Raw genomic sequence first — 26,727 nt, 5'->3', positions numbered from 1 at the left:
GGTGCTGCCTGGCGATGGAAGCCACTGGAGCATTGTGGCCCCAGCTCTGGTACAGCCCTGGGCACTGAGCAGGGCTCCAGGCTTTGCTCCCTATGGGTCCAGCACCATATGGGTGCACCCTCTGGGGCTCAGCACGGCAGTGCTGGGCCCTTCCTCCATCCACCTCCATGTCCCAGCTAAACCAGGCAGCCAGCTTGGCCAGGCTTTCCAAGACATGCTCGGCCCATGAGCAGCTCAACGCTTTCCCATGGCCAGCATGTTTCTCCTGGTTCCTGAAACACCTCAGAGGTCTCTAGGAGCCCTGGGGACAGCTGGGGTGGGATCTGCTGTGGGTGTGAGAGGCAGCCAGGTGGTTCTGTGTCCACTCTTCCCAAGCAGGAAGATGTAATTCAAGAGGAAGAAGAAGCAATCCTCAGTTGCCCTCAATAAATATCATCAAACACTGGCTCCTGGTCCAGCAGCAGCAGGTGATTTGTACAGGGGTGGCAAAGCAGGGCAGAGCACAATCCCGGCCTTGGGAACAGGTGTGGGAAGGGTAATGGTTAATAAGGGACAGCCAGACTTCATCTGGATCCTTCTGTGGCTGGGAAAACAAGAGCCAGACTCTATGCCCGTTAATCAGAGCTCACAGAAGGCAGAGGAAGGCAGCCCTGTCTGCAGTGCCTGCAGGATCCATCCTGCCCCAGAGCCGTGCACATCACAGGCAGGATTCCCGAGGTCCTGACCCCGCTGTCAGGCAGATCCCAGAGATCTGTTAATACTTGGGAATGCGCCTCTGGAGCGGGGCCTGCTCCACGGGCATGGCCCCTGTGCTGCCCTGAGCACCAGAGAGCAGTGGGAACCCATCCCAGTGCAGGGAGCCATCCCCTCACCGCCTCCAGGACAACCAATTATGAGGATATAATTAAACTTTCCAATAGTATTTTGATTTCTGAGCCCCCCCTGCTTCCCCTGCTGTCCATCTGAGGGGTGTTGGGGGTGAGGAGTGGCTCTGGGTGGTTTGCAGCTGTGCCAGGCACTGCCCATAGAGCCTGCAGGAATTAATTGCTTAATTCGCAAGCATTCATTCATTTATCCCTCCCGTAATTCCCTGGACAGCGAGGTTGGCTGCAGCAGGGGGCTGGTGGTGGGCCTGGATTATGGGTGCAATTCCAGGAAAGGAGCCTGCAGCTCTCCCTGAACCCTCACTCCTCACAGGTCCAGGGCCCTGCTCCCACTTCCCCATAAACATGGCTCTAGTCCTAAACAATGTTTGGAGAGGGCAAATGTTGCACTATGTTCATGGAAAATGAGCCGAGCCTTGCCATGCTCCCCTTTTCCCACTGGTGAGATGGATCCCAGCAGGATGTCAGGGAAAATCATCCAAAGGATGTGAAATACATGGGATATCTTAGAACAGCTGCACTGCCCCGAAACCTTCCCGTCCTGCTGTTCACCTTCCTGCGATAATTACGGAGAGGAGAAAAAATCCCCCCCTTCTCCTCTCTGCTGCCTTGCAAACACCCCACATCCCTACCCAGAACACGGTGCTCCTCTGCTCCCCGTTTGTGCATTTATCACATCCATAAACCTCACTGAAACGCGTCCATTTCATGGAGAGGGGAAATCAGTGCTCCACACAGCGGAGGTGACGCTCAAGCCCCCCGAGCGGGAGCGGGGCACCCACCGTGGAGCCAGGCTGGAGACCTGGCTCTGGCACCGTGTCCCTGCCCATGGCACCGGGGCCGGGTGGGAAGTGCCAGCACCTCCTCTGCGTCTCTGCAGCCGCTACCAGCTCGAGGCCTGCAGCCCCCGGAGGGCAGAGCGGGCTCGGTGTACCTTGTCCCTGCAAACCACCCTCGGGACTCTGCGCGGGGGCAACAGGCTCTGCCCCTCCTCCTCATCGGCCAGGTCCCCTCTCGCGGGGGATTTAACCCTGGGCGCTGTGCGGCGCCGGGGGATCCCTGCGGGAGCGGCGGGCACAGCCCCGGGCAGCAGCGTCAGCCCTGTCCCGGGCAGGAGGGACAGCTCCGGTGCCATATGGCACCCGCTGGGACGGGCACCGCCGGGCCAGGTGACAGATGGCAGGTGGAGCAGGGCTGCTCCCGGCGGCACAGCCGTGCCAGGCGCAGCGGCCCATTCCAGCCGGGAGAGGGGAGGGGGGGTGCTGCAGGCCCCGGGCAGAGAGCCCTGCTGCCGGGGAATTCGCTCCTGCCCGGTGCAAGGTTATTCACACTGCACAGGGACTGAAACACGGAGTGCACAGCCCGGCGCCTCCTGGGGCTTGGGAATGGGGGATGGGATGGAATCCTGCCGAGGTTGAAGGCTCGTGCTCCAGCACAGCTCAGACAGGACAGAGCAGGGGTTTGCTGTTGGTCACTTGTCCACACCAGCCCAGGGACAAGGGGTGGGAGCAGCTCCCCGGCCGCGCCCCCCGCTCCCCTACTCCCTTTCCCTGTTTTCCTGCTGCAGGGATTGCACAGACACTGCTTCCATCCCACCGTTCATTATCTCTGTCTCCTGGAACAGCAAACAGGGAAATGTGATTAAAGCCCTGTCGCAGGGAGCTTATCAGCCTGTGGGAAGGCCATGAGCTCCCTCCTGCCGGGAGAGCATCCCTGGCGCGGCCGGGGTGTCCTGTGACTCCTGCTGCCTTCAGCCCACGGTGGGATGTGACCTCTGCAGGTGGCGGGCAGGAGTGAGCCTGTGGGGCAGGAGGGAGGCTGTGGGGAAGGAGTGAGGCTGTGGGGCAGGAGCCTGTGGGGGAGGAGGGAGGATGTGGGGCAGGAGGGAGGCTGTGGGGCAGGAGTGAAGCTGTGGGGCAGGAGTGAGGATATGGGGCAGGAGGGAGGCTGTGGGGCAGGAGTGAAGCTGTGGGGCAGGAGTGAGGATGTGGGGCAGGAGAGAGGCTGTGGGGCAGGAGAGAGGCTGTGGGACAGGAGTGAGGATGTGGGGCAGGAGAGAGGCTGTGGGGCAGGAGTGAGGATGGGGGGCAGGAGAGAGGCTGTGGGGCAGGAGAGAGGCTGTGGGACAGGAGTGAGGATGTGGGGCAGGAGGGAGGCTGTGGGGCAGGAGTGAGGATATGGGGCAGGAGGGAGGCTGTGGGGCAGGAGTGAGGATGTGGGACAGGAGTGAGGATATGGGGCAGGAGGGAGGCTGTGGGACAGGAGTGAGGATGTGGGGCAGGAGGGAGGCTGTGGGGCAGGAGGGAGGCTGTGGGGCAGGAGTGAGGATATGGGGCAGGAGGGAGGCTGTGGGGCAGGAGTGAGGCTGTGGGACAGGAGTGAAGCTGTGGGGCAGGAGTGAGGATGTGGGGCAGGAGAGAGGCTGTGGGGCAGGAGTGAGGATGTGGGGCAGGAGTGAGGCTGTGGGGCAGGAGAGAGGCTGTGGGGCAGGAGAGAGGCTGTGGGGCAGGAGGAGCCTGTGCTGCACCTGCACGTGCTCCCATCAGCGCTGCTCTGTCAGATGGCTCGCCACTGCATTTGGCTGCTCTGACATTAATTGGCTTTGACCCATCTGGGCCGACGCTATCAGATCTTGGAGAGGCCCCGAGGTGCTGGGGTGGACGGGAGGGACAGCGCTGTCACCATGTGAAGGAGGGCGGGTCAGAGCCGGCGGCGTCAGGCTCTCACACTGACCTTATTGGCAGCACTGCGCTGGTGAAGGCGAAGAACATCCGCCCTGACAGGGTGTTTTGGAGCTGCCGCTGGTCCAGGAGAAGCTAGGCGCTGTAACCGTGTGCCACAGGGATTTTCTCGGTGTTGTCCGTGAGGGTCACCCTTCCTGCGCCCATGGAAGGAGCCTCTTGCTGGCACCATGGTGGGAATAACAGCTCTGAGCTGTGCAGCTCCTTGTCCCTCTTCAAAGGAGCCAGAATTCCCTGTCTCCACCCCCAGACACCACATAAAATATCTGCTTTTTGCATCCCGCAGTAATGGTGCCATTTAGAATGGAAAAACGGGGAGAGGAAGTGCTGAGCCTGCACCAGCTGATGCCAGAGGAGATGCCAGGAGCTGCCTGGCTGTAAAACATTCCCAGATCCTGAGAGAGAATGGGGATATGGTGCAACAACAGCATCACCGGGAGGAGAGGGCGCCCTGGGAAAAAAACCCACACTGGGCATCATCAGAGGTTTTGGGTTCCTGCAGCAGGAGCCCAGATCCCTCACCCCCACCTCTCTGTATTCCGGTGCTCGGGCTGTAAAAATCCTGGGGCTCCTTCCTAGCCCATTTTTCAGCTGAGAAAAGGGACAGGACAAGGGCTGCGGGGCTGCAAAGGAGCAGAAACTTTGCGGAATCCAACAGTGAGCGCGGCTCTCCTGACCCGGCTCTGGCAGGGTGGAACACGGACAGGTGGAAAAGGGCCGGGAGCCGGGGATGTGCGAGCAGAGCTCCCAGCCCAGCGCAGGGACTGCCCTGGGGCTCTCTGCTCATGGCTGGCAGTGGCACTCAGCCCTGCGAGCGCGGCTCCCATCGTCCCCGCGGGTCGGGTCCAGATCCAGGACAGGGAAACCGGGATGGGGAAGATGCGCCTGCCCTCAGGGAGCGTCAAGGGGCGTTCCCTAAGCAGGTTTCCCATCCTCAGGAGGATCGGTAGATTCTGTCTATTGGACACCAAGATGCTCCAGAGCAATTAAATCAATCTAGTGCCCTTCAAACAGAGCGATGCCAGCGTGGGCAGAGCCGCCCTTTGGGGGCTCCGCGCCCCGGGCAGGGCGGGAGCATCGCCCCAGCTCCTGCCCGGGCTCTGCAGAGCTTGGGGGGCACAAAGCAGCCGGGTAGAGGGGGCCCCCGGCTGGGACAGGCTCCTGCTCTCCTGCCCGGGGCTGCAGCCGAGTTCTGGTCCGGCTCTCCCGGCCCTGCCCGGGGCTGCGCTGCCCCAGGGACTGTTCAAACCTGCCTCAGCCCTGAGTGTCCCGAACCCCAGAGGCTGGACAGCAGAAATGGGGGTGCCGGGGTGGGAGCCGGGAGCTGGAAGGGCTGCGGGAGCGGTGCTGGGGCCGCGGGAACTCTGGGGAGCTGCCAAAGGATGCCAGGAGATCCTGGGGAATGCGGGGGCCGTGCCAGGGGACGCCGAGGTGATGTGGGGCGCATGCCAGGGATGCTGGAGCGGCGGCTGGGGCCGTGTCACGGGACCCGAGGGGATGCCAGGTGACGCTGGGCGTGCCAGAGGGATGCCGGGGGGACGCCAGGTGATGCCGAGGCCATGCCGAGAGATGTTGAAGGATGCCGGGGAGATGCCGGGGCCACGCCCAGGGATGCCGGGGTGAAGTCAGAGGATGCCGGGGGGGATGCCCGGCTCCAGGTTCTCTCCAAGACCCACCCCCTGCCCGGAGAGCCCGCCGGGGCGGGCGGCCCCGGACTACATTTCCCATGGCCGCCGCGGCCGGGGGCGGTGCGGGGCGGCGCGGGGGGCGCGGAGCGCAGGCGGAGGCGCGGAGAGGCGCAGGGGCGGCGGGGCCCGCTCGGCTCGGCTCGGCCCGGCCCGGCTCGGCGCCGGGGGGGGAGGGGGGAGGGGCGGCCCCCGCCCCCCGGCCCCGCTGCCCGCCCGCACCGCCCGCACCGCCCGCACCGCCGCCACGATGAAGAAGCAATTCAACCGCATGCGCCAGCTCGCCAACCAGACCGTGGGCAGGTAGGGATGGGATGGGATGGGATTGGATGGGATGGGATGGGATGGGATGGGATGGGATGGGATGGGATGGGATGGGATGGGATGGGATGGGATGGGATGGGATGGGATGGGATGGGATGGGATGGGATGGGATGGGGATGGGATGGGATGGGATGGGGATGGGATGGGATGAGGGTGGGGACGGACCCTGCCCAGCCCAGCCCTGCCCACAGCACCCATCCCGCACCCTGCCTGCTCCCGCCCGCCCCGCCGCACCCTCACCTGCCCGTTCCCAGCTCCCTGCCCGCTCCCTGCCGGCCCCAGCGCCCCAATGCCATGTGTCCTGCCTGCCCCCCTGCCCTGGTCCTGCCCCCTACCCTTGTCCTGCCTGCCCCACTGCCCTGATCCTGCCCACTCCCTGCCTGCCCTACTGCCCCTATTCGCTGCCTGCGCTCTGGCAGCCTCGCTGCCCTCATCTCACACTCTTCCCGCTCCCTGCCCCCTCCCTGCCTGCCCCTCCTCCCTTCCTGCCCCAGTGCCCTGACGCTGCACGTGTGCCACTGCCACCTCCTGCCTGCCCCACTGCTCCTGCTCCGTGCCTGCTTCCTTGCCTGAGCCCCGCTTGCCCCACTGGCCCTAATCCCACTCCCTGCCTGCTCCCTGCCTACCCTACAGCCTTCCTCCTCCCTGTGTGCCCCTTGCCCTGCTCCCTGCCTGAACCCTGACACCCTCTGTCCTCACTGTGCCCCTGTCCCTGCCCCTCTCCCCGTTCTCTGACTGCCCCACTGCCCCCATACCCACCCCTTACGTCCTCCTTGCTCATTCCCTGCCTGCTCCCCTGCCAGTTAACCCCTGCCTGTCCCCGTACACCTGCCCTGCCCAGCTCCCTGCCCCTTTACCCACTGCCCCCTGCCTGTCCCTCTGTCCTGCCCATCCCCTCTGTCCCAGGGCTGCGGGGACACTCTCTGGGCTCCCCAGCCCCATGCTGTGGGGTGCCCCACTGCCCCCAGTTCCCGCAGCACCCCTGGGTGGCCCTGCTGGCCGTGTGGCTCTGGAGCCGGAGCTGTGCCCACGGGAATGCCCACGGGAATGCCGTGTGTGCCGACACGGCCAGGCCTGGGTTTGATGGTGGCTGTTGTGTAATTCCTGGAGATTTTGCAGCGGGGGGGGGGAAAGAGGATTTATTTCTTTTCCCTTCCCGTCGCGGTGCTGGGGCACTGGCACAGCTGGAGCGGCTCCGCATCCTCTCGGCATCCCCAGGGCTCCTGCTGGCACCCCCCGTGTTCCCCACGGCGCCGGGGGCGCGTCCTGCTGGCTCGGGCGGGCACGGGCTGGGATGGATGCGGGAATGCTGGGCAGCTGCGGGAGCGTGGGCAGGGAACGCGGCTCCGGGGCTTTGCCGTGGGAATCGGCACAGGAGCCGTGCGGGAGCGCGGGGTGGGAATGTGGAGTGGGAATGCGGTGTGTGGTGAGCACGGGGTGCGAGTGGTGCCAGAGTGCAGTGTGGGGTCCTGGAACAGGAGCGTGGCACCGGGAATGTGCGGGACACGGTGCAGGAGCGTGCTGTGGGGCCGTGGCACCGGGAATGTGGCGCTGGGATCGGGCTGTGGGAATGTGGTGCAGGAGCGCCGGGAGCCCGGCAGTGCCTCCCGCGGGGGAGCGGCAGAGGGGTGTGGGAAGGGGGCTGCTCTGGGGACAGAAGGTGAGATTTTCCCGTGGCGTTTGCGCCGGGCCAGGTTCCCACTCCGGACCCTCCCAGGGGGTTGGACACATTCCCACCCTCTGGGAATGGGGGTTGCACGGGGGGCTGTCCCTTGGTTCCCTGCACGGCATGGGAGACGTGAGCCGGGCACTGCTCCCATCCCTGGCTCCAAAATGGTGCCTCTGCCAGGGCCAGGAGCACCCTCCTTCCCACATCCCGCATTCTCCTGGGAATGGGGCCGGGGGCTCGGATAACCCCCTACTAATCCTCTTAGGGGATGTGCTGGGCATGAGCTGGGAGGCTCTGGAGGTACCCAGGGCCAGCGGTGGGATGCTGCCCCTCTTCCCTGGGATGGGGCACCCAGAGCATCCTCAGGGCTTGGCTGGATCTTGCAGAGCATCCTTGTTCTCATCCCGGCTCTGCTGGCGCCCACCTCAAGGTGCTTTTCCCTTTTCCCACTGTGGAGTCCTGAACAGTCCTCTCCAGACAGCCAGAATCAGGACTAATGGATAGGATTAAGGAATAATAGATGAAAATAGGGAATAATAGGGGGAAGTAAGGAATAACAGATGAAAACGGAAAAATAAAAGGAAGTGGGAAATAATACATGGAAATGTGGAATAATACACAGAAACAAGGGATGATTAACGGAACTGAGGTATAATTAATGGAAATAAGGAATAATTAATGGAAATAAGGAATAAAAGTAGAACCCTGGTGTTTTGTCTCCCTGCAAGAGGCTCACAGGGGGACAAGCACCACAATCTTTGGGGGTCTGAGGGGTGTCCCCTCCTCCTTGTCACCAAACCCCAGCAGGGACCCCCTGCAGCACCAGCGCCTTGAGTCTGGGATTGGGGGTCACCGGGATGGATCCTGTCCCGGGCTGAGGGCTGTGCTGACATGGGGGCTGTCTCTTGGGGGTATTGCTTCATTCCAGGACAGTGGGGACAGCAGGGACATCTGCTCAGGCCCCCCTGCAGGGTGTGCAGAAAGGTGTCCCAGCCCCTGGTGGCTGTTCCTGCTTTAGGTGGAGAGGTTTCCATAAAAAAGGGAAGGAGAGAGGGGACTGAAGAGAAACTCCTCCATGGGTCAGCAGGAGCCAGAGGGGACAGGCAGGAACAGCCCTTTGTTCCTGAGAGGGGGACACACAGGGACTGAGGTGAGCAGGAGACTCAGGGCTTGGGCCAGGATTGGGGCCAGGGCTAAGGTCAGGGGCAGGGCTGGGGTAGTTAGGGTTAAGGTAAGGCTTAGGCTCAGGCTTAGGGTTAAGGTCAAGGTTAAGGCCAGGATCGGTTCAGGATAAGGATCAGAACCAGGGAATTATTGGGGGAGGGTGGAATCAAGGTCAGGGTCAGGTGAGGAAGTGACTGTGCCCTTTCCAAATCCAGCCTGGAGCTTTGTGTCCCGGCTGCCATCACCAGGACCTTCCCGGCTCCGCTTGGATGCTGGGAGCCAGCACAGAGCCCGTTCCCTGGGAGAGCAGCAGCTCCCACAGGAGCTGGAGTGGAAAGTTGGAACCTCTGCTGGACCCTGAGCATGTGGTTTATTTTATTTTAATTCAGTTTAGTTCAGTTTAGTTCAGTTTAGTTCAGTTTAGTTCAGTTTAGTTCAGTTTAGTTTGTTTGGGGTTTTTTTTTGTCGTTTCACTTGACAGAAAGAACTGGGGATGCTCAGCCCAGCCCAGAGCCACACTTGGTACCCAGCCTTGGGAAGAATTCCTGTGCCAGTCCATGAGGAGCAATAATATTTATCTCCATGGGGTAGAAAAGGGGAAGAGAAACCAAGGAGTGGCTGTAGAACATCCTGAGGAGGTTTCCTGCAAAGTGTCTTTGTTCTTATTTGTGTTTGTCCGTATCATCAGGAGGTCCCGCCTGGCTCCAGGCAGTGGCACAGTGGCACCAGGGTGTCACCTCTGTCACTCCAGCGGCCCCAGCAGCGCTGGGAATTTCCCAGGATGGGCTCCGTAGGGATTTTTTTCCCATGGGGATTAAGCCAGGCACTTGCAGCCACGTGCAGTGACACGCTGGGTTCCCCAGCGGCACAGGGGGATGGAGGACAGCAGGAATGGTGGCAGAAGCTCGGAGGGGTTGGATTTTTCCTTCTCAGCCTTTCTGAGAATCCCACGCTGTGACCCCCATCCCAGGGGCAGTGGTGCCATTTGGGGCTGGATGTCCCCTCAGTGGCTCTCGGGAAGATGCTTTTCCAAGCCCCAGGACAGCCACACATCCAGACAAAGCCTTTAAACACCGAGGGTTTATTCCTGGTGGTGCAGGAATATCCAGCAAGAGAGAAGGACATTTTCTTCTGCTTGCACGAAATAAGGGCAGAGGGAAATAAAAGCACTGCCTGGGATTTTCCCAATGGGATTTGCAGGAGGGAACAACACCCTGTAAATAGCTGGGTTCCCCATCTGCGCTTCAGGGTGCCGGTGACTCGCTGTCAGCAGAACCTCCTGGGATTTCGGTTCTGGAGCCGGCAGATCCCGGCAGCCCCGGGGATATTTTTATCCTCCTCGCAAAGAGGCAGCGCTGACAACCTGGAATATTCATGGAGCGGGCTGAGGGTTTTGTCCCTGCTCCAGCAGCCTCGGGGCTCTGCACCCTGCAGGGGCTTCTCCACGGTTTCTAAATGGAGATGGAAGCGTGGTCGGGATGGGGAAGGAAGCTCCAGGAGCAGAGGGCCCCGAGCATCCCGTGCCAAAGGGATGCCTGCACAGAGCTCGCCTTGCCAGGAAGGGGCAGGAGATGAGGACGAGCGGCTGTTCTGCCTTGCAGACTCTGTCTCCCATTTTGCTTTGCTTCATTCGGTTTTCCCAGCTGTGGGCAGGATGGTTGGAAGCTGCTCCAGCCCTCCCTGCCTATTGCTCCTGCTGCTCCAGCCCGGCTCCGCAGCCGCGGGCAGCCGGGCTGTCGCTTGTGTCACCCGCGGGCAGGACGCGCCGGGGACGCGCCGGGGACGCGCCGGAGGAGGCTCCGGCGGGGCCGTGTCCCCGCGTCGCGCTGGATGTTGCAGTCGGAGTCATTTCCCGGGGGAGCTGAGCAGCGATTTGAGGATATCAATATTTGATGATTTGCTTCTTGCCTGCTAAAAAGGCACCGGGAAAAATCCGCGGCTCCGCTGGGGTTCGGCGGGAGCCGGGTTTGAGCCGCCGGGACCCGTGTCCCCAGGGAGGAGGTGGCCGGGAGTGCTCAGGCGGCGGCAGAAGGTGGGGACAGCGTGGCCTTGGATCAGAATCCAGCCTGGATTACGGAGCCCAGCGCTTCCAGGGCTGTGGGGGACACTGAGGGGCTTCTCCTCCCTCTGGCAAACTCAGACGATGCTTTACCTGGGGGCTGCGGATAAACCTCATTCCCTAACCTCCCCTCTGGGCTTTGGGAGCTCGAGCGCCTGGAATTTTCTCCCAGGCACCAGAGGGAGATGTGACAGGACCAGGATGGAGCCGGGCACTGTCCCCGTGTCCGTGTGGGATGTGGGACATCCCCACCCTTGGGAATCAGTGCTGCGGGAACAGTACAGCCTTGGCTGGGTGTTTGTGCCTCTCTTCCAGCCATGGAACTATTTTTAGGCTGGAGCAAGGAGAAATCAGGGAATCAGTGTTGGTAATTAAATAGTGATTAAATATTTATGGGCAGGCTGCAGCGAAGAGTGGCTGGGGCTGGGGTCAAAGGGGTGTTTGGGCAGGAGATGGGGGTGAGGGGATTTTTGGGGTACCATGGACATGCTGTACCTCTGGAGAAGCATCCCTGCTCCTGCTGTCTCCACACTGCGCCTGATGCTTTCACATTCAGAGATAAATTGCCATGAAATCCTTGCTGTGCTCGGAGTTTTGCTGGCTCAGGGTCAAATCCAAGGCTGGCAGCTCCCTGTTGTGGGTGGCCGGAGCACCAGAGGGGGACAGTGATGGATGGTCCAGCCAGGCAGAGGGGCTAGCACTGGCAGATGCTCCAGGGAAGCACCGGCTCTGCTGCACCTCCCCAGGTCAAGGCTTTGGAAACTCATGTGTTTATTTGGGAGTCAACATGATTTGCTTGATTGGTGTTGATTTCTGCTGGCAGCAATGAACTTGTGCAGCAGCAAAAATCCGAGCGTGCCATGGCTGCACCCCCACTCGTTGGCTTTAGCTCTCCGTGGTCATCGTCCCTTTTCCAGCTGCCTGCAGGGATGGAGTCCGGCTGCTGCCTGAGCAGGGCCCGGGTTTGTGCTGGGAAAAACGGCTCGGGGTGGAAATCTGGAGGGGAGGGGGGGGAGCAGGATTTTATTTGCCAAAAGGGAAGAGGAAAAGCATTGGGAGCTGGGAATGCTGGCTGCCTCTCCAAGGGATGCTCCCTCGGGATGCGTGAAGCTCATATGGAATGAAGTTCTGGGGACTTAGGGACCACACAGGGAAATTGGGGTGTCCCTGCACCCCTCTCTTGGTAAGCACAGGGACCATCACCTGTCTTCAAGTGGGACTTCTTGGAGCAGCCCCTTTGCTTATCCCGATCCATAAAATGCTGCAGCCTAGCTGTTCCCCCTTTTTCAAGCCAAATTCCTCCCTGGCAGGCTCCCCAGCCCATGGGAACACCCTGGGATGCACAGGGCTGGCACAGGGGGATGCTCTCTGGTGAAACCACGGGGGTTGCTCTCACTGAGGATGTGCTTTAAAACATCGAGGCCAGATTTTTGTTATTCTCTTTGAAATGTGGTTTTCTGCTTCCCAAACACACCTCAGAGCATAGCACGGGTTGGGATGTGGCTGCTGGGAGAGAGACCTGCCCATGGGACCTGGGATGTGCAAATCCCATCTCCTGGCTGGGAGAGGAGAAAACACAGAAAAAAAAATCCCTTTTTCTGTTCAAGTGAGGAAGTGATTCCTGGGGAGTGAGCAGCAGGGATGTGCCAGCAGTGCCTCACTCCCTGCCACCTCCCACTCCTTCAAGATGCTAAAAATATCCCGAGCCAGGGACGGACGTTGTGGCTGTGCCTGTGGATATTTGCTGCTTTTTTCCCTGTTTGTGCTAATTCTGTGTCACTTCCAATCCTGTCTAAATGAGAGTGAAGATGATTACCAGAGGAGGAGGAGAAGCTGCTCAGCTCCCAGGTGGGCAGTGCTCCTTAGAGAGGTTCTAATCTATTTCAATGACCAATTTTTAAAATTAAAATAAACAGGGTTTGTTTAATTCATTTGTTTAAAAATTATTTTTAAACCACCTTAAATGCTGGGACATTTTTCATGCCCAAAGCAGATTTAGTGCAGTTGGTTTGGGGAGGGCTGGCACAGGGTGCCCAGAGCAGCTGGGGCTGCCCCTGGATCCTTGGCAGTGCCCAAGGCCAGGCTGGACACTGGGGCTGGAGCCAGTGACACCAGGGGAAGGTGTCCCTTGCCATGGCTGGGGTGGCACTAGGTGGGATTTAAGGGCCCTTCTAACCCAACCCATTCCATGATTCTGTGATTTGCTCTTTCTGCAAGGCTTTGGGTGAGATGTGCTTGTGCATGAGCCACTCCTGTGCTGCACTCACTGCCTGAATCTTTCTCTGTGATTGCTCCTTATTTCTGCTGTTCTAACACTTCCCTCCCTCTCTCCAATCTGAGAATCCAGCTTGGATGGCAGGAAGGGACCTGGTTCAGGAAATAAAGGTGTTTTCAGCATGACAGCAGCAAGCCCTCGTTGTCCCCTGACAAATCTTTAGGGACCAATTGGCTGAATCACAGCTCTGTCCCAGCTCAAACTGACAGAGCTCGTTTTTCCAACTGAAAGGATGCACTGAAGTTGTTAAAAACCCTGGGAAAAGGAATAAATGATCCAGATGTGATGGTTTAAATGAGCCTGAGCAGCTGTGGTGCAGGGGCTCTGAATGCTGCGGGTCCACGGGCTGAGGATGGTGGGTTTGTGTCTCCATGCCAGCATTCCTCCCTCAGGAAGGCAGCGGCTGCCACGGGCTCTGGAGTGGTAAATCTGTCTCCAGCAAGCAGCAGGAAGGGCTCTGGAGAGGCCTGGGCAGCAGCTGCCACCTCCCATCCCATGGCTGTCCCCGTGTGAGGAGGCTCAGCCATGTGGATGCGCTGTCCTTGGGATCTGGAGAGGGCACGGAGCCCAGGGAGCCTCACCTGTGCAGACATGGCGCCTCTCTCCAGCCTGCCCAGCTCCTTCTGGGAATCTCACATCCCTGTTTTCCTGGGAGTAATGGAAAAATAAGGGAGAGATGAGAGGCAGGCTCTGGATTGGTGTGAGCCATGGAGGTGCTCCATCTGTTCCTTCTTTAGGAGATGAGGTGATGGCTGGTGGGAGCAGAGATCCTTAAAGCCCCCCTGCATCCTGATGGAAAAGCCCATCCAGGGCTCTGTGGTGTGCACGGGGCACTGCTGCGTGTCCCACCCTCTTCACCAATGGTTCCTCTCCTTTCTTGTCTTGCAGAGCCGAGAAGACTGAGGTGCTGAGCGAAGATCTGCTGCAGGTGAGGTTCCCTCGGAGCAATCCCAGGGTGTCCATGGGTGCCTGGGCACTTCCTGTGGGGCCTGCATCCATCAGTGGTCCCAGGTGATGGGATCTGTGGGGAACGGTGATCCCGCAGTGATGAGATCCTGGGTGATGATGGGATCCCTGGTGATGGGTGATGGGATCCCTGGAGATGATGGGATCCCTGGTGATGGGATCCCTGGAGATGATGGGATCCCTGGAGATGATTGGATCTCTGGAGATGGTGGGATCCCTGGAGATTATTGGATCCCTGGAGATGGTGGAATCCCTGGTGATGGGATCCCTGGAGATGGTGGGATCCCTGGTGATGGGATCCCTGGAGATGATTGGATCTCTGGAGATGGTAGGATCCCTGGTGATGGGATCCCTGGAGATGATGGGATCCCTGGAGATGGTGGGATCCCTAGTGATGGGTGATGGGATCCCTGGAGATGATGGAATCTCTGGTGATGGGATCCCTGGAGATGATGGGATCCCTGGAGATGACAGATCCCTGGTGATGGGCTGTGTCGCTCCCACAGGTGGAGAAGCGGCTGGAGCTGGTGAAGCAGGTGTCCCACAGCACCCACAAGAAGCTGACTGCCTGTCTGCAGGGCCAGCAGGGCCTGGACGCCGACAAGCGCTCGGTGAGAGCGGTGGGGCCGGGGGCTCCACGATCCAGGGATCTGGGGGATCTGGGGATCCAGGGGGATCCAGGTGGGAGCGCAGCCCATCTCTTTGCAGAAGAAGCTGCCACTGACAACGCTGGCACAGTGTCTGATGGAGGGATCGACTGTGCTGGGGGATGACTCCCTGCTGGGGTAAGGGGGGCTGGGGCTGGCCTGGGGCCCGGGGGCTGGGAATGTGCTGGGAATGCACTGGGAATGCACTGGGAATGCACTGGGAATGTGCTGGGAATGCACTGGGAATGCACTGGGAATGCGCTGGGAATGTGCTGGGAATGCACTGGGAATGCACTGGGAATGTGCTGGGAATGTGCTGGGAATGCACTGGGAATGTGCTGGGAATGTGCTGGGAATGCACTGGGAATGCACTGGGAATGCCCTGGGAATGCACTGGGAATGCACTGGGAATGCACTGGGAATGCACTGGGAATGTGCTGGGAATGCACTGGGAATGTGCTGGGAATGCACTGGGAATGCACTGGGAATGCGCTGGGAATGCACTGGGAATGTGCTGGGAATGCACTGGGAATGTGCTGGGAATGCACTGGGAATGTGCTGGGAATGCGCTGGGAATGCACTGGGAATGTGCTGGGAATGCTGCTGCTCCTTGTCTCTGGTGCTGGATAATGGGGATTCACTGCTCTCTTGGAGGGGCTGGGGGGATCTCGGTAGTTAATTCTTCTCCTCCTTGTATGGGCTGGTGTCCTGTGATCATACAGTGTAATTTGCATATATAGACCTTTGTGTTTATTTTTATATCAATTTTTATATATGTTATATATTTTTATTTGAGTTATTACTATTTACTTGTATGTTATTTATCCTTATTAATATATTTACACTTGTACATTTTATATATTTCTATATTGTAATTTATATGGTTACATGTTTTATGAATATTTTTATATTTATATGTGATTTATTATTTATATATTTTATATATATATTTATTTTTATAGATATTTAAAGTCCATACAATTTCAGACTGACCTAATAATAATATATAATAAAATAACATCAATATATGCATAATATCAATATATAACATAATAATATAGTTATATATATAACATAATAATATAGTTAATATGTCATAATAATATTATATAATTTAATACTAAAACATAAGATAATACCAATATATAACATAGTAATATAGTTAATAATGTCTCATAATAATAATATATAGTATATAATAAAATACAATATTATATAGTATATATTATATGTTATATGTTATATATGATATATGTTATATGTTATATGTTCTATATTACTAAAACATAATACTAATATATAACATAATAATATAGTCATAATACAATGATATAATATTTTAATTATTATTATATCATTAGAATAACATAATCCTGCAATACTTGAGGAATGTGCTTTCCTGACAGCCCGGGTGCCCAGGGCCCCTGGCTGCTGCCCTTCCTCCCCGCTGTGCCCTGGAGGGGCCGCTGGGTGCCCTGGCCCCCGTGGGTGCGGGGCAGCCCCACCTGGCGCAGCCCCTCACGCCTGGCCCTGCAGGAAGATGCTGCGGCTGTGCGGGGAGGCTGAGGACAAACTGGCGCAGGAGCTCATCCACTTTGAGCTGCAGGTGGAGAGGGACGTCATCGAGCCGCTCTTTGTGCTGGCTGAGGTGAGCCGGGGTCCTGCCATGTCCTTCTCCTGCCCTCATCCAGCCTGCCTTCTCCGGGAGGTTTGGATCCCCCAAGGCCGCTCCTCTCAGGTTCTGGGGCTGGGGCTGGTGAGGTGTGGCACGTTCCAGGTGGGACACGTGGGAGGGATCAGCTGGGCCATCTCCCTGAGGGTGTTAAATTAAGGAGCTGCATCCTTACCCAGCCAGCTTGCCCCAGCATGTGACCCATTGCTGGCCACCTCTCCAGGGGTGTTCACCTCCTCCTCTTCCATGTGCTGCTGCAGGTGGAAATCCCAAATATCCAAAAGCAGAGGAAGCACTTAGCGAAGCTCGTGCTGGACATGGACTCCTCCAGGACGAGGTAGGAAGTGCCTCCAAGTGCTTTATAAGAAATAAACATTCCCAGGCCGTGGGTAGCTCCCAGGAGAGCAGCTCCTGGGCCCCTGGCACTGCAGTTCCCTTGGGACAAGGAATCCTGGCTGTGTCTCTGGGCCTTGAGTCAAGCTCTGCAATGAGCCACAATTTCTGCTCCTGTCTGCAGAAAAAATGGATTCCTTTCCCTTGCCTGCCCTCTGCAGCAAAAGTGTATTTTTTTTCTGGCAGAAAGGGTTATTTTGTACTTTTTTCCCTGTCTTGGTGAGTTCTGATGCAAAGAGCCTGGTGCTCCGGCCCCTGCAGTGGCACCAAGGGGAGCTGGGATGACTTGGACGCCCTTGAGTTTTCCAAGCCCCTACTCCAGGATGTCCTGGGAGAGGTCTGAGAGGTGTCCACAGTCCCCAGCATCATGTCCAGGCTCTCCCATCCCCTTCCTCTCTCTTCCCACCACTGGATATGGCTCCTTACCCTGCTAAAAAGAATTCCTTCCCTGGAGCCTGGTCTGTGCAGCGCTGTGGGGATGGGGTTGGGAGTGGGTGCTAAATCCCAGCTGGGATCATCTCCGTGCTGCTCAGCCCTGGGGACCGTGGTGGGATGTGGTCCATGCTCTGACCGTCCCTGTCCCTCCCGCAGGTGGCAGCAGTCGATGAAGTCCTCGGGGCTGGCCAGCAACCTGCAACCCTCGGGCGCCAAGGCCGATGCTCTAAGGGAGGAGATGGAGGAGGCAGCCAACAGAGTGGAGATCTGCAGGGTACTGGGGCTGCTCCTGGCTCAGGGGTCTGTGTGCTCCCCGACTGGGGAAAGCTGCAGCCTCTCCTCTCACCCTGCTCTGCATCCTCCTTCCCCCCTGCCTGGGCTGCCCCTCCTCTGGTGCCCAGACACAGCGCAGGGGCTCTGAGTGATGCTCCCCAGCCAAGCTGGAAATCCCCAGTTGCTCTGTCCCCATCTTCCACATCCCATGGAACTGGGGGGGCTCCCATTCCCTGGGAACTTGTCCTGGCAGAGCTCAGCCCTGAGAACATCTAGCCCTGGCACTGTTAGAGACACTTCTCCAACTTCTCTGTGCTGGGTTTATTCCTGTCATTTTCAAGCACTAAGTGGGACTTTCATCCCCTTTCCATGGGACAAGAGGGAGCCCGATCTCCTTTCTTTGTGCATCTGGGGGGACCTGGACCCTGCTCAAGCTGCAGTGGGGGGAGGGGGGGGTCTCCTGAACCTCCCCTGACACACTAACCTTAACCCTGTGCCACTCTGGCTCCTGCTGCTCCTCCTGGTGCCTCGGGAAGGGCCGGGGTGGTGGCTCCAGGGCAGCAGGGGAGGGACGGTGACAGATCCTCTGCCCCCCGCAGGACCAACTCTCGGCTGACATGTACAATTTTGTGGCCAAAGAAGTCGACTATGCAAACTATTTTCAAACTGTAAGTGGCAGCCGCACGCAGGGCTGTGCTGTGGGCGGCAGTGCAGTGACCCCGGTGCCGTGTCCCCGCAGCTGATCGAGGTGCAGGCCGAGTACCACCGCAAATCCCTGGCGCTCCTGCAGAACTTCCTGCCACAGATCAAAGCCCAGCAGGGTGAGTGCCCACAGGTCTGTCCCGCTCCCACAGTCACACCGAGGGCCTGGGACAGGCTCTGTGACAGGGCAGGGACAGCTGAACACCCTCCCTTTGCATGTCCTGCCTGCATCCCGCCTGTCCCAGTGGGAGGAGATCCCATCCCGCTTGGCTGGGGGGCAGGATCCATCTGCACGGAGAGGGAGAAACCTGCCCTAGCATGGTGAGGGTGGGCAGACCCTGACACAGGCGACCAGAGCAGCTGTGGCTGCCCCTGGATCCCTGGAAGTGCCCAAGGCCAGGACTTGGAGCAGCCTGGGACAGTGGAAGGTGTCCCTGCTCATGACAGGGGTGACACTGGGTGGGCTTTGGGGTCCCTTCCAACTCAAACTGTTCTGGGATTTAGGGGGGGGCTTGGGAGGTCTCTCTGGGGCTGCAGCATCCAGAGGCTCTGGGCTGGGAGGTCAAGGTTGGGGTGAGCCCCAGGCAATGGCCCCAAAAGCAGCTCCTTCCCTGGCCAGGGCTCCTGGTGCTGCTGTCACTGCAGCACGGCAAGGAGGGATTTTCTCTCTATCCCACAAAATATTCCTGCCTTAAACCATGATGGAAGAGGAGAAGAATTTTGCAAAGGTTTGCCTACTGGAAAATGTCATCCAACTCCTTTGAAATCCTGTGATGGCTGGAAAGTATTTTGTTTGGATTACACTTTCAAAAGCACTTCCCAAGCTGCCCAGGCTAGAGGTGCAGGGTCCTGTTCTCCTAACAACATCCATACCAAGTATTCTGCTGCCAAAACTGTGACCCAAGGGCCTTTTGGGGAGGGGCTGCTGGGCCTGGCACCACCCTCCCTCTCCTCTGCCCCCTCTGCCCATCACAGAGGCGTGGATGGAGAAGCCTTCCTTTGGGAAGCCCCTGGAGGAGCACCTGGCTGTCAGCGGGCGGGAGATCGCCTTCCCCGTGGAGGCCTGTGTGACCATGCTGCTGGAATGCGGGATGCAGGAGGAGGTGGGTCCCTGCTGGAAGGAGGATACAGGAACAGAAGGGTCCCTGCTGGAAGGGGGATGCAGGAGGTGGATCCCATGTCCCACCCTTGCTGGGTGTGGTGGAAGAGGCCCACAGGTGTCCCCAGGGCCAGGGTGAGGAACTGGGGGGCTCTAGGGACATCTCCAGCCCCAAGCCTTGTCCAGCACTCTCCGTGTCCTCTACCCAGGGTCTCTTCCGAGTGGCTCCCTCAGCCTCCAAGCTGAAGAAGCTCAAGGCTGCCCTGGACTGCTGCGTGGTGGACGTGCAGGAGTACTCAGCTGACCCCCATGCCATCGCAGGTGGGGCTCCTCAGGGTGGGGTGGCCCTTCCAGGCACCCTGCAAGGGCATCCTGAGGGGGATCAGTGGCACCAAGTCCAAATAGGGACCAGGAACCAGTGGTGCTGTCCAGGGGTCGATGCTGGGTCTGATTTTGTTCAATTAATTTTGTCATTAATTGATGGCCTGGCTGATGGGGCAGGGTGTCCCCTCAATGAGTGGGCGGGTGACACAACCTGGGGACAGTGGCAGCCCCAGGGAGTTACTGCCATCCACGGGGACGTGGCCAGGCTGGAGATGAAGAAAACAGGGATACAACCATCATCCAGTCACACTAATAAGGGTGATGCTAATGAGGGTGACACTGATTAGGGGGTCTCTGCAGGAGCAGGGACTGGTTGGGAAGATTCATGTTAACATCAAACTTCCCATCTTCTCTCACCTCTTCTGGGGAGAATTGCCTCCCCAAGCACAGATCCCAGTGCTCTGGAGCACTGGCTGGGTCCCCATGGTGTCCCTGCTCCCTCTGGGAATGGGGGCTCTGGCAGGCACAGGGTTGAACCCTCCCTTCCCAATGGGAGCCTGTCCCAGCACAGGGAGCTGGGAATGTCCCAGGCAAAAACGGGCGATGGAGACCTGGGAAAACACCTGGGGGAGGGAACTGGGAAGGTGCCAAGAGGGACTGGGGGGTGACAGGGTGGGTGCTGGGGGTCAGGGGTACCACAGGCTGCTCCAAGTCAGTGAGCCCAGCAGGTGCTCTGGGGTGGGTGGGAAGGCTGGGGGGGATGTGAATCCCAGCGCCCAGGAGAAAAACCACTTGGTGCCCAACAGCTGGTGCCACCCACAGTGCCAATCCCTGTGTCCCCTGTGTGCCACAGGAGCCCTCAAGTCCTACCTGCGGGAGCTGCCCGAGCCCCTCATGACGTTTGAGCTGTACGAGGAGTGGATCCAGGCCTCCAAGTGAGTCTGGGACATCCCCCCTTTCCTCTGTGGCATGGCTGGGACAGCCCGGGTCCCTGTGGATGGTTTGGGGCTGTTCTGGCACAGTTCACAATATTTGGGATGTTTCCTCTGGGCTCTGGAAGCCGTGGAGTGGTGAAAGGTCCAGCATCCAAATTGTTTCCTTCTCCATGGGACAGGTTTTGGGGCTTCTTTTACTCAGATAATGTTGGTGTCAGCCTGAGGGTCTCGCAGGGTCTGCAGGGGTGGGGCTGACGGGGACCACAGCCCCAGGGCAGGGTGAGAATGGGGAATGTCCTCTCCCACCTCCCTGCAGCATCCCAGAACAGGAGAAACGGCTGCAGGCTCTCTGGAATGCCTGCGAGAAGCTGCCCAAAGCCAACTACAACAACATCAGGTGAGCCTGGGGCCAGCAGGACGAGGAGGGCACACAGAGGCTGTGACCCATGCACTGACCCATTTGGGATCTGCTTTCCAGGTATGTGATTAAATTCCTGGCCAAGCTGACTGAGTACCAGGATATGAACAAAATGACCCCGAGCAACGTGGCCATCGTGCTGGGGCCCAACCTGCTGTGGCCACAGGACGAGGGGTGAGCGCTGGCTGAGGGCTGAGGGGCAGATCCTGCTGGGAACCCTGCTGGGAACCCTGCTGGGAACCCTGCTGGGAATCCTGCTGGGAATCCTGCTGGGAATCCTGCTGGGTTGCTGAGCTGCCGCCCCCCTGAAGGAACATGACGGAGATGATGACGACATTGTCACTGCAGATCGTGGGCATCATCGAGCCGCTCATCCAGCACGCAGACTGGTTCTTCCCGGGAGGTAGGGTGTGCCCGCGGCCCCGGGACAGCTGGGCTTCCTGGCACCTCCTGGGGAGGGGGCTCCGAGCTCCCAGGTTTGGCTTTGCCAGCCCCCTCTGCTTGCTGGAGCTCAGGCAGGGCTCTGGCCAGGCTCAGCACAGCACTCCCCTGAGCTTCTCTGCAGTGCCAACACCTCCAGTCCTCCCCTCCCTGAGGACACCCCCCCAACATCCTCTGTCACCCCAGACATCGAGTTCAATGTGACTGGGAACTACGGCAGCCCCCTGCACGTGAACCACAACGCCAACTACAGCTCCATGCCCTCGCCGGACATGGACCACGGCGAGCGCCGGCAGCACGACCAGGCCCGGCGGCCCCTCAGCGTGGCCACCGACAACATGATGCTGGAGTTCTACAAGAAGGATGGGTAGGAATGCTGCTGGGCTGGGGAGAGGGAGGGCTGGCTTTGACACTGTCCAGGGCAGCAGACAACTCTCAGCATCACCTTGGGGTGGAAGTGAGCTGCTGGAGGTTGGGTGGTCCCAGGGTGGAGGTACCCTCTGCTCTCCATGCCAGGCTCTTGGGGGTGCTCAGGTAAACCCAGGGCTCCATGCCTGCCCCCAGCCCACTGCCCACGGGGTGACACTGGGGCTGTGCCATGCCAGAGACAGGTGTCCTGGTGCCCTCAAGGTCTGCAGGATTTGCTCTGGGGGAAAGCTCCCAGTTCCCAGCCTCTGCATGTCCCCTCTCCATGACACCTCACAGGGACCTCAAACAGCCAGGTGGGCTCCAGAAAACACCCCAGGGCTCTGCCCATCCTAAAAATGTCCCCATTTCCAGAAAATAGCCCAAGCATAGCCTGGTCCCTGCTCAGCCCCCCCTGCCCCTACTCTCGAAGCCACTCAGCCTCACAGCTCCTTTGCCCAGCAGTGACCTCTCTCCCTGTGCACTGTCCAGTTTTGGGGGGGGGTTTCACATTAATAATCGTTTTTTTCTGCCCATGCAGCCTTAGGAAAATCCAAAGGTACCGTATCCTCTGCAGGCTGCTGGGAGGCTGCTGGGAGGCTGCTGGTGCCTGCTGGTTCTTGGGGAGGGAGAGGAGGCCAGTGGGTGACACAAACCCATCCCAAGCTGCCACCCCTGCCCTATTGTCCTGTAGTTTCATTCCCAGCGGTTTCCCGGCGTAAGAGGCATTTTTAGGGACCCCGAAGGAGTGGCGAGGGGGTGCTGGCAGTGCCCTCCCACCGGGCGTGTGCTGACCTCCGTCTCTGTGTCCCCAGCATGGGCGTCAGGGTGATGGACACCTCGTGGGTGGCTCGCCGAGGCACCTCAGCGGGGCGCAAGGCGACCTCGGCCCCCCCGGCCGCGCAGCCCCCGGCCCCGCCCGCCGAGCTCCCCCCCACGCCCCACTCGCCCATTCCCGAGCAGTCGCCAGAGATTTCAGCAACGCCCTCCCCGCCTCCCACCAGCTTCGGCTTCCCCCCGGCAGCCGAGCGGACAAGGTAAGGCCACCGGCAGCCCGTGTCCCCAAGCCGGGCATCCTCCCCGCGAGTGATGCCAGCAGGAAACAACCTCACGGTGCAGGAGAGGATGCTCAGCATCCTCGGGAGAGGAGCAGAGACCTGCGGGCAGCAGGAGAGGATGCTCGGCATCCCCGCAGCCACCACCGCATCCCCATCCTGCCATTCCCATGAGAACCGTGCTGACTTCTGGGATTTTCCTTGCCCAGGTCTCACTGGGCTGTGGTGGAATTTGGGCTGGAGGTGCTGCAGGAAGGTGCAGAGAAAACCCTCAGGGAGCCCAGCGCCTTCCGAGACCTTCGTCTGGCCAGGGTCTGAGTCCGACTTTGCTCATGTGGGAGAAGGCGCCTAAATCCCACTTTTCTGCCCCAAAAGAGCAGCAGAGCCGGGCCGGGATGCTCGCACTTGGGGAGGGGCTGCCCCCGGAGGGTCGTGCCCGGGGATTCGGCACCGCGGGGCTCCCGCGCCGCTGCCCCTGACCGCCAACGCTGCTGCTCTTTGATGAATTTCCCCCGGGTTTTGTGTTAGCTCTGCCGGTTTTCACGGTGCTTCTGTACCTTTGCAGCAGGGCTGACCCGGCAGCTGCCTGGCGCAGCGGCGGCCCCAGCGCCCCCCCGCCCCGGGACCCCCCGAGCCCCCGGTGCCAGCTGTGGCCGCAGCTCCCCCGCTGCCCGCGCTGCTCCCCGTGGCACTGTCCCCCTGCCCGGTCCCGGCTCTGCCTCCCCTCCGCCCCCCCTGCCCCGGGACCCCCGCCCGGCCCCCCGAGGGAACCGCGGCCCCGCGGGCCGGGGGGGCCCCAGCGGCGGGGGCAGAGGAACCCCGGGGGCGGCGGGAGGGGGACACGGGGTGCGGAGCACTGGGTGCGGGAAGGAGCTCACGGCTCTCCCTCTTCTTCTTCTTCTGCTGTTTATTTTCAATTTTCTTTTTTATTGCTTTGGCTCATCTTTTATGGCTTCCTTTTACTTGATTTTGGAGTTTATTTTTGTTTTACTTTTAAATCATATTTGTCATGATTTTTGAGTTTGTTTTGTTGATTTCACATTTGCCTTTATTATTTAATTATTTTGTATTTTTTTGTTTTAATTTTATTTCTAATTCTTCGAACGTTTGCTCTTTGCTTTTCATTGGTTTATTTTTATTTTTCATTTATTTTAATTTAATTTCACTTTAATTTTACTTTTATTTTTTTATTTGCCTTTTTATGCTTTAAACTCTCCTTTTCCTTTTCCTTTTCCTTTTCCTTTTCCTTTTCCTTTTCCTTTTCCTTTTCCTTTTCCTTTTCCTTTTCCTTTTCCTTTTCCTTTTCCTTTTCCTTTTCCTTTTCCTTTTCCTTTTCCTTTTCCTTTTCCTTTTCCTTTTCCTTTTCCTTTTCCTTTTCCTTTTCCCTTCCCCTTTCCCCATTTTCTTTCCTTTCCTTTTCCTCTTTCTTTTTCCTTTTCCTTATTTTGTGGGATTTTCCCCGTTCTTCCTTTCTCTTCCATTTCTTTTTTTTTTCCCTTTCCCTTTTCCTCTTTCTTCTTTCCCTTCTCTTCCCCCACCCCAATTTTGCGAGGTTTTTTTTTTGTTTGTTTTCTTTTCCTTCCATTTCTCCCTTTCCTTCCCCTTTCCCCTTTTGCTCTCTCCTCTCCCTGCCCGTTCCGTGCCCCGTGCCCACCCCAGCACTTTCAAGCCCCCGGAGCTGTCCCCGGGGCCGTCCCCCGCCCCCGCGGCCGAGCAGAGCCCGCAGTCGCTGCGCAAAGGTAGGAGAGGTGCGGGCGGGGGCTGCGGGGTGCGGTGTCCCGGGGTGCCCCTGACGTGTCGCTGTCGCTGTCTCTGTCCCGCAGGGGCCAAGAAGCTGGCGCCCATCCCTCCCCGGGCGGCGGCGGGGGAGGCGGCGGGGGGGCAGCCGTCCCCGGCCAGCCTGTCCCCGACCCCCCCCAGCACCCCGTCCCCGTACGGCCCCCCCGGAGCCCCTCCCGGAGCCTCGCCCGGAGCCGGGCCGCCCCCGCTGCTGCCGTCCCCCGCCGCCGCAGCCCCCCGGGCCCGGGCCGCTCCCAAAGCGCGGCCGCGCCCCGCGCTGCCCCCCCCGCCGCCGCCGCCCCCGGCCGCCCCCCCTCCCCCCCCGCCCCCGGGCCCGCCCCGCCTGGACACCGCGGGCCCCGGGGACGGCGCGCTCACAGGTAACCCCGGCGGGGGGGCTCCGGGGGGTGGCAGAGTGCCCAGCACGGGGACAATGGCCCTGAGAAGGCAGGACTGTGCCCTGGAAGGTGGCAGCGTTCCCCAGGAAGGTGACAATGTCCCTGGAAAGGCAGAACTGTCCCTAGGAAGTAGATGATGTCCCCAGGAAGGAGATGATAGCCCAGGCAAGGTGGTACTGGCCCAGGAGGGTGCCAGCATCCCCCTAAGGGTGGCCATGTACTCAGGAAGGTGGTGATGCCCCTGGCAAAGTGGAACTGTCCCCAGGACGGTGGTGATGAGCCCAGGGAGGTGAGGATGCATCGGGAAGCTGGCTATGTCCCCTGAGACGTGGCAGTGTCACCAGGAATGTGCCATCCCCAGGAGCTGTGCTGCTGTCCCTGCTGCTCTGCCCTCCCTGGCCCTGGGCTGTGTTGGGGCCGTGTCCCCCCAGGGTCCCTGCGCTGCTGGAGGGGGAGAGCCAAGGGGACGCTTTGGGAGTGCCAGCTGGCACTGGGGACAATGGATGTGTGTCCCCTCTGTCCCCTCCATGCCCATCCTGCCTGTGAGGGGTCGGACAGCGTGAGTGGCAGCGAGGGGCTGGTCACAGTGTCCCCAGGGGCTGCCACCTGCCTTTGGGTGGCACAGGCATCGGCGTGGCTCTGCCCACACATTGCTGTGGGCCTGGCAGGGCACCCTGGGCATGGATGCAGCCCTGACATCACACCCTGACAATGTCCCTGAGCTGGGCAGGAGTGGCAGAGGAGCTTTTTCGGTCTGAGGGGGTTGCTCTGCTCTCAGCAAAGAACACAGTGATACCGCCTGCCTGTGGCTGTGGTCACCCTGTCACTTCCCATGCGCAGCTTCACCCTGCGGGTGCCCTGGGAGAGGGGACAGTGTCACCTGCGCTCGGTGGGATGGAGCTTCCCGGGACCCGGGCAGTGTGTGGGGACAGCTGGGGTCACCGCCCTGGCTCGGGTGAGCTCCGCAGAGCAGAGGGCGGCGGTGACACCCCTGGTGGTGGCACTAACAGGATGCCAGCCCCGGCGGGTGTCCCCATCACTGTGCCCTCCCGCAGGTCTGCTCCGTTTTGAGGTCCCCTCCCTCCATGTGTCGCCGGACGCCGCCCTGTGCCGGGACCCGCCCGAGGCAGCGCAGAGACTCTCGGGGACGAGCCTGACCCCGCGGCAGGAGGAGGAGGAGGAATCGGAGAGCACGGCCCTATGACAGTGTCCTTGTCCCCAAGCTCATTCGTGCGGCACCCAGGGGCCAGCACCGGCCGCCGGCACCAAGGGCCATGGGCCAGTTTTGGGCGGCGAAGCTCCCGGTTTGGGGACGGCCGCTGTTCTTTAGTTCATTTTTGTTCGCCTTATCCAGACTTTGCCTTTGAACCGGGTGCCTGCCTCCCCCGCCCCGCAGCACCCACGACCCCGCGGTGATGCCACCACGTCCTCCGTGCTCCGAGCCGGGTGCCACTGGGTGCTGGCCAGGTGACAAGGAGCTCGCCGGCGCTTTGCAGTGGGATTTCCTTTCTTCGGCTTCTTCCCCCTCCGCTTGTTCGGGAGCAGGATGGGACCTGACCAGCAATAACCTGGGGATTCAGGATGTGCCCCCCCAGCTCTCGGGGTGCTGGTGGGGAGGAGCACGTCCCTCAGCACCCGCTGTCCCTGGGGGTTGGTGGCTTTGGTCGTGCATGCACAGACAAATTAACCTTTTATCCTTTCCAGAGAGAGAAGATCTATATATATATATATATATATCGGCAGAGATATATATATATTCTATATTTGTATAGAGAGAGAGAAATTATAGAGAGATTTGTTTTATTTGGAGCCATTCCCGCCCGGTCGGGGAGAGAGGGAGGATGGAAATGGCAGCGCTTCGCCCCCGCCCCGCTCGCGCCGTGCCCCCCACCCCAGGTGGGCACCGGGGGGCACCAGCACCCCAAAGCAATCAATAAATCCAATAAATCCGTGTGCCACTAGCTGAGAACTGCCCGGCAGCGCC

At 59.4% G+C, this 26,727-nt stretch overlaps 1 protein-coding gene across 2 annotated transcripts; it reads left to right on the top strand.

The window, feature by feature from the left end:
• Nucleotides 1-5,477: 5,477 nt before the first annotated feature.
• Nucleotides 5,478-26,704, top strand: ARHGAP44 (Rho GTPase activating protein 44). 2 transcript variants are annotated; one of them, XM_005530971.2, is made up of 21 exons: nucleotides 5,478-5,613; nucleotides 13,690-13,729; nucleotides 14,274-14,378; nucleotides 14,476-14,552; nucleotides 15,951-16,062; nucleotides 16,347-16,423; nucleotides 17,071-17,188; nucleotides 17,787-17,855; nucleotides 17,927-18,008; nucleotides 18,865-18,992; nucleotides 19,198-19,309; nucleotides 20,166-20,247; nucleotides 20,564-20,644; nucleotides 20,726-20,839; nucleotides 20,977-21,068; nucleotides 21,293-21,473; nucleotides 22,053-22,070; nucleotides 22,327-22,548; nucleotides 24,226-24,305; nucleotides 24,390-24,725; nucleotides 25,799-26,704. In XM_005530971.2, the coding sequence occupies exons 1-21, from the start codon at nucleotides 5,561-5,563 to the stop codon at nucleotides 25,945-25,947; spliced, it is 2,328 nt and encodes a 775-aa protein (XP_005531028.2). In that variant the 5' UTR covers nucleotides 5,478-5,560; the 3' UTR covers nucleotides 25,948-26,704. The 2 variants fall into 2 exon arrangements, with proteins under 2 accessions (XP_005531028.2, XP_087921534.1); XM_088065408.1 differs by lacking the exon at nucleotides 22,053-22,070.
• Nucleotides 26,705-26,727: the final 23 nt, after the last annotated feature.

The sequence above is a fragment of the Pseudopodoces humilis genome, chromosome 21 (genome assembly GCF_049639895.1).
Source record: "Pseudopodoces humilis isolate 2021_Gansu_Grassland_sample_001 chromosome 21, ASM4963989v1, whole genome shotgun sequence".
Lineage (NCBI taxonomy): Eukaryota > Metazoa > Chordata > Aves > Passeriformes > Paridae > Pseudopodoces > Pseudopodoces humilis.
The sequence above is the reverse complement of the archived record's forward strand: the minus strand, read 5'-3'. Positions and strand labels throughout refer to the sequence as shown.

Bases quoted from the DNA above. Each gene is read 5' to 3' on its own strand.
- ARHGAP44 (XM_005530971.2), top strand. From the start codon at position 5,561: ATGAAGAAGCAATTCAACCGCATGCGCCAGCTCGCCAACCAGACCGTG. The intron at 14,553-15,950 runs GTAAGGGGGGCT...CTGGCCCTGCAG, and splicing joins GGGGATGACTCCCTGCTGGG to GAAGATGCTGCGGCTGTGCG. The intron at 21,069-21,292 runs GTAGGGTGTGCC...CTGTCACCCCAG, and splicing joins AGACTGGTTCTTCCCGGGAG to ACATCGAGTTCAATGTGACT.